This window comes from Teleopsis dalmanni, chromosome 2 (genome assembly GCF_002237135.1).
Source record: "Teleopsis dalmanni isolate 2A chromosome 2, ASM223713v2, whole genome shotgun sequence".
Classification (NCBI taxonomy): Eukaryota; Metazoa; Arthropoda; class Insecta; order Diptera; family Diopsidae; genus Teleopsis; species Teleopsis dalmanni.
Window position 1 is genome coordinate 16,416,165 of NC_051847.1, and position 3,661 is coordinate 16,419,825.

The window sequence follows — 3,661 nt, forward strand, 5'->3', positions numbered from 1 at the left end:
GCTTAAGTTTAAAAGTGAATTCGTAAATAAATTTAACAAAACATTTGAATTCCTTTTAGGCTACCCAAGGATCTAAGGATATGAACTCTATATCAAGAAATGTCGCTACTGCTGTTAATGACTTGAAAGAACAAACTCGCTTAATCGATAATCGAAAAGATCGATGCACATATGAATCAGAACGTGTGTATACTGACAATTACGATCGCACTTCTGCTGAACTTCAAAGTTGTTTGGATGGAAAAACCGAAGTACCAACTCCAACTGAACCACCAACTGAACCACCAACTGAACCACCAACCGAACCACCAACTGAACCACCAACTGAACCACCAACCGAACCACCAACTGAACCACCAACTGAACCACCAACTGAACCACCAACTGAACCACCAACCGAACCACCAACCGAACCACCAACCGAACCACCAACTGAACCACCAACTGAGCCCCCAACTGAACCACCAACTGAACCACCAACCGAGCCACCAACTGAACCACCAACCGAACCACCAACTGAACCACCAACCGAACCACCAACTGAACCACCAACCGAGCCACCAACTGAACCACCAACTGAGCCCCCAACTGAACCACCAACCGAACCACCAACCGAACCACCAACCGAACCACCAACTGAACCACCAACCGAGCCACCAACTGAACCACCAACTGATACTTTAAATGGAGTTAATAATTTTAAACATTTTAATAGATTTAATAGAAGACAAATGAACAGAAAGCATCAACAAATATATATGTAAAATATATGTACACTATAAAATATTATTATTATTATTATAGAAACCATGAATATATATTATTATAGAAACCATAAAACCATATACCAAACCGAATATTATTTAATTAAAATAAAAATAATTGTAAAAAAATTTTTTTGAAGTAATTACTCATAATGTCTTCAGATTTAAATCATATATAATATATAAATAATATATAATGTATAAATAATATATTAATATTCCAAATTTCAATTAAATTTCTTATATTGAAGTTATTAAAAATGCAACGTTGAAAGTCTAAGTAGGTTAATGACCAAGGGTGGGTCAGATAAATTTCCGGTTAGTCATGGGTATAAAAAATTTAATTGGACTATTAAGATATACATATGTCTATGCATATATAATACAAACATATATATATAATTTGTGTTCATAAAATTAAAATTATCAACTGCACATATTTTTTTTTCAAGTTACAAATCGTTGTAATGAATTTCTGAGATTAGATTTAGATTTCTTTGTTATTATTTGAGCCGCTATCTGAGTATCTGTAACTCGTGCACGCGTAGATTCAAGTTCTTTTTGCTTATAAGAATCTCGTTCAATACTCCCAGACGAAGAACATGCGGACATTTGATGATTAAAGCATAAGAATCCAGAAGTTTTTACTAAATTCTTTTGCTAATAAGTATCTGATTGGGAATTTTATTTTTTGTTTGGCAGGTGTTAACCATATACATCTCGACGTATATATATATTTCCTTGTATTATGGTAAGTTTTAGTTAAGTCTTATCAATTGCGATAATAGTTAGCTATAATTAAGTTCATAATTATTTTGTTTATCAGGTGATTACAAGTATTTAAAGCAATTTACGTAAAATATTAGCTTCGACTGTTGCATACCTTTCATTCTTTCTCGTCATTGCAATTAGCAGTATTAAAAATAATTTAGATATTTATCAATTAGCAATTCATTAGATATTATTTATTTTAAAATAAAATATTTTAATTATGATTCAGTATTGATATTGATTTTTAATTCTTTAAAACCAACAGTTTACGTTTTCTGATATCAGAGACCTTATGCTTTTTATAGAAAGTTTTTATTATTAAAGATTAAAAAATAGTTAAAAAACTAAATTATTGCGTGACAGAAAAAATTATGTATTCAAACTTTTTTATTTAATACAATTGTATTTTAAATTAAATTTATCGGTTTATAGAAATAAAAAATATAAAAACAGAGTTTTAGTAACCGAAGTACAAAGAAATTTAAGCATAGGTCGGTAGCCTATTTCCCATGAAATGCTCGATCCACTACACTTTTATTTCCCATTTATTTATGCCAAGGTGCATAATTCATGAATGGGCATATGTTTCTTTTCGGTGGGCTCTCCATTGATAACTAATAGGTACACAAAATAATTTTCTAGCTCTTAAAAATTTTCAACAATTACTTTTGATTATTAAAGCAGACAATTTAATATTTCTAGTGCAAAATTTTATATATACGAACATTACTTAAGACTATGGCGTCCATATTTTACGATACGCATGGATTTTATTATCGACTACCTTAAGAAAGATCAGACCATCAAAAGCCATCACTACATGGCCCAACAGGTACGTTAAAAGCAGGAATCACCAAATAGCGGCCCCATGTAAAGAAGAACAGACTGCGCCGTGTCACAAGTTGTTAACTACCATTGCAAAATTGCAAGAATTACATTTCGAATTGCTTCCACGCCCACCATATACACTAGATTTGGCCCATAACCATCTCTTTGCAGACCTCAAAAAAATGCTTCTGGGAAGAGGTCATCACCGAACGTAGATAAAGTTTAAGGCCAAAGATGAAGCAATTTACAGGAGAGATCATTTATTTAAGGAAAGAGACTACATCTATGAATGAAGTCGAATCTTTCCAAAAAGTTTTTGTTTTATTTGTTCTTTTAAATAACATGCTGAAGATAATGTCTAAAATTTACAGATTTTTTTATTAATATAATTTTAGATAGTTGCTTTTCTGCGGTATTTGGTAAGCGTTAAAAGCCACCATGTGGGATTATAACAATCGATATCTTAGGAACGAAAGAAAAGATTCCAGCCTAGCTCCATGAAGAGTGTTAAAAACGTCGTTATACTAATCAACATAGTATTTAGCTTAGCATTAAGATAAAAATTATAGAAAATAACTTGAGTTAGAAGGTCGATAAATACTAAAGCGTGCTAAATTTCTTATAGATTCTATAACCGAAATTTTGAAAACCATGAATGCAGAAATAAACTGTTTATAGTAGAAAAACTTTACTTTGCAGTTAATGAACTTAATATATATAGCAAACAATTGAGCTCTTGTAAGTGAAAAGGCTTAATTAATATTCATTTATAAGTAGTATATATTATAAAATCAAAGTTCTTAAGCTATCATTTTTTATAATTATCACGTTAATTGTTTTGAAGTCAAAAACAAATTATGGCTGATTATTGACTTAAGTATAAAATCTCAGTTAAATTAAAAAAAAATCAGTTAATAATTTTAAACGATTATTGCCTTCAAATGCAATACTTTAGATAATCAATAAAAATGTTGGTCAGAAATGACCTTTATCAGTAATTCAATTAATCAACAATTATCAACAATTCCCAATAACAACACCCAATAACCTACTTTGTTCTTTTGTCTTTAATAAACAATTCTCTATAATTCTTGAAAAGCATGTATTGTAGTATTACGCGTTGCACTTAAAATAAAATGATTAATACAATTTTTATATATTTTTTTGTTTTGATTTGATATATATCATTGTTCAAATAATTTTTAATTCATAGAAATACATCTTCATTATGTCATTTAATAATATATTCACAAATAACTAATTAGTATTGATTACTAATCTGATACTTACAGTTTCAA

General features: G+C 29.9%; 1 protein-coding gene across 1 annotated transcript; it reads left to right on the plus strand.

The window, feature by feature from the left end:
* Nucleotides 1–55: 55 nt before the first annotated feature.
* Nucleotides 56–823, plus strand: LOC119673996 (non-classical arabinogalactan protein 31-like). Its single transcript, XM_038085118.1, has one exon. It carries the CDS (start codon nt 81–83, stop codon nt 762–764), a length of 684 nt encoding a protein of 227 aa, XP_037941046.1. The 5' UTR covers nt 56–80; the 3' UTR covers nt 765–823.
* Nucleotides 824–3,661: the final 2,838 nt, after the last annotated feature.